Raw genomic sequence first — 1,956 nt, 5'->3', positions numbered from 1 at the left:
CATTTTGTCCATGCAATCTCATCTATACTAACATCCAAGTTATTACTGCTCTTTCTTCTAGAACAAACAAAAGTTCATCACGCCATATGTCTTTTTCTCGCACCTTAGCTTTCAACATAATCAACATGGCCTAACTTTAAGTGAGAGTAAATAGTTATTTTGACTAATTGTTAAATTATGATCCTGAACATTTAAGTTATTTTATCAATCAGAACTAATAGTTAAAAGTTTATTATGTCTAAAACAAAAATTAGAATTCGTTTATTAAAATCAGAATCATTTGCATGTCAAAATAATTATTTATTACTCCTTTACGCGAACTATTTTGCCGCAACCAATATCCATGCTTCACTGAAATAGTAACTATGATCTTAATTCTGATCTTAGTCATAAAGTGTTCTACAATATCACCAATTAAAGGAGTATAACAGGAAGAAATTAAATAACACACATTCTATCTTAAGACTAAACAAAATTTGTCTTCAAAAAAGAAATCTTGTGTGGAAGCTTGTTCTTGGACACCACGGTACACCTCAAAAATTTTTCAGCAACTTTCGAACTTGTTCCAACGTGACGAACAGCACAACCGTGAAGGGTCCCTGCCTCGTAATCGTAGGAATGAATCCTTTGTATAGAGCCATAGGCCCCTCCGCGCGCACCGTCTTCATGGCGCAATCCAACGCTCCGGAATACGGCGGCGCCGCCCCCGGCTCCACCTTCATGTTCATCACCCTTGTCTTGATCACGTCCACGGGGTTTGAGGTCACGGACGCCAAGAAACCCGCTGCAAAACTCGCCGTTACGTGGGTCCCAAGCCCATCACGCATCAATCCCTTTTTCAGTATCATCTCCTTGAACTCGTCGTAGGAGGCCAATTGTGAGGCTGTCACTATCATGGCGCGATTCACCGTTAACGATGAACCGCGCCAGAGACTAGTAACACCCTCATTCCTAACCATCCTTGTGATGGCATCCAACACGGAATTATAGTTCCGTCGTTGGGCGGGCGGGAGCCTTCCGTCAGCTTGCATGCGGACCATTGCCACGTCAGCGGGGTTTCCAACCGCGGCGCCGATTCCGCCAGCAATCAGCCCCGCCGCGATCTTCCGTGATAGTGACATGCTGCCGCCGGCATTGGGATCGGACCACTTATTCTTGAACATATCGTAGAGGCCCATGCGGGTGGTGGAGTAGAGGAGCTGCCGGAGGACGGTAGCGGATACTCCTGAGAAAAGGGCGACGACGCCTTCTTGTTGCACAAGCTTGATGCCGACGGCAATTGGACCGGCTTTGGGAGCGGGAGGATGCGGCGGCGCGTGGGTTGAGGTAGAGTGTAAGGCGAGGGCGGGTTGGGTGGTCTCGCCCTGGAGCTGCATTCGGACCTTGATGAGGTCGAGAGGGTGGGTGGAGCATCCTGCAACGACGGAAGCAATGCCTCCTTCCACGAAACCTTTGAGACCCATTTGGAGTTATGCGCAAAAGTTTCGAGCTTTGAGAGAATCAAAGAAATTGAGCTTGTGGGGGGTGGTGTTTGATTTTGTCAGAGAATTTTCCGGGAAAATATTAGCGTAAGGGAATGGACCGATTGGAGTTTGGAACTTTGGATTGATGATTGTAGAGACCAAGGGTATGGATGAATAGTGAGGAATATAATTGTTACGGTAGGTAACCGGAGATTAATACGACGAATGGCGTTTGGCGGCCCAAGTGTGTAATGGAGGAGAACTCCGGGTAGGTCCGCAACTCGGGAGGCTCCGTCCGACTTGTGCTCGCGTGTGAATGGGGGGTGGTACCTGCAAGGACACTCCGATGCCTAAGTTAGCAAGGGTGTAAGCAGGTCTAGAGAGTATTGGACTTAGAGATACCTGAGGGGTGTCAGTGTATTTATAGTGGTGAGCCAATAACCACCGTTGGAGTAGTGCCGTATCTTTAGGGTGGTAACCGTCCCTATTATCT

At 47.3% G+C, this 1,956-nt stretch overlaps 1 protein-coding gene across 1 annotated transcript; it reads right to left on the bottom strand.

The window, feature by feature from the left end:
- Nucleotides 1-332: 332 nt before the first annotated feature.
- LOC107481190 (mitochondrial uncoupling protein 5-like) lies at nt 333-1,648 on the bottom strand. The gene has a single exon (XM_016101407.3). The coding sequence runs from the start codon at nt 1,461-1,463 to the stop codon at nt 534-536; it is 930 nt and encodes a 309-aa protein (XP_015956893.1). The 5' UTR covers nt 1,464-1,648; the 3' UTR covers nt 333-533.
- Between the last annotated feature and the right edge of the window lie 308 nt (nt 1,649-1,956).

The sequence above is a fragment of the Arachis duranensis genome, chromosome 3 (assembly GCF_000817695.3).
Source record: "Arachis duranensis cultivar V14167 chromosome 3, aradu.V14167.gnm2.J7QH, whole genome shotgun sequence".
In the NCBI taxonomy this organism is placed as follows: Eukaryota; Viridiplantae; Streptophyta; class Magnoliopsida; order Fabales; family Fabaceae; genus Arachis; species Arachis duranensis.
This window is presented reverse-complemented; position numbering and strand designations above follow the sequence as displayed.

What these genes read in the sequence shown, in the direction of transcription:
- LOC107481190 (XM_016101407.3), bottom strand. Translation starts at nt 1,463, where the DNA reads ATGGGTCTCAAAGGTTTCGTGGAAGGAGGCATTGCTTCCGTCGTTGCA.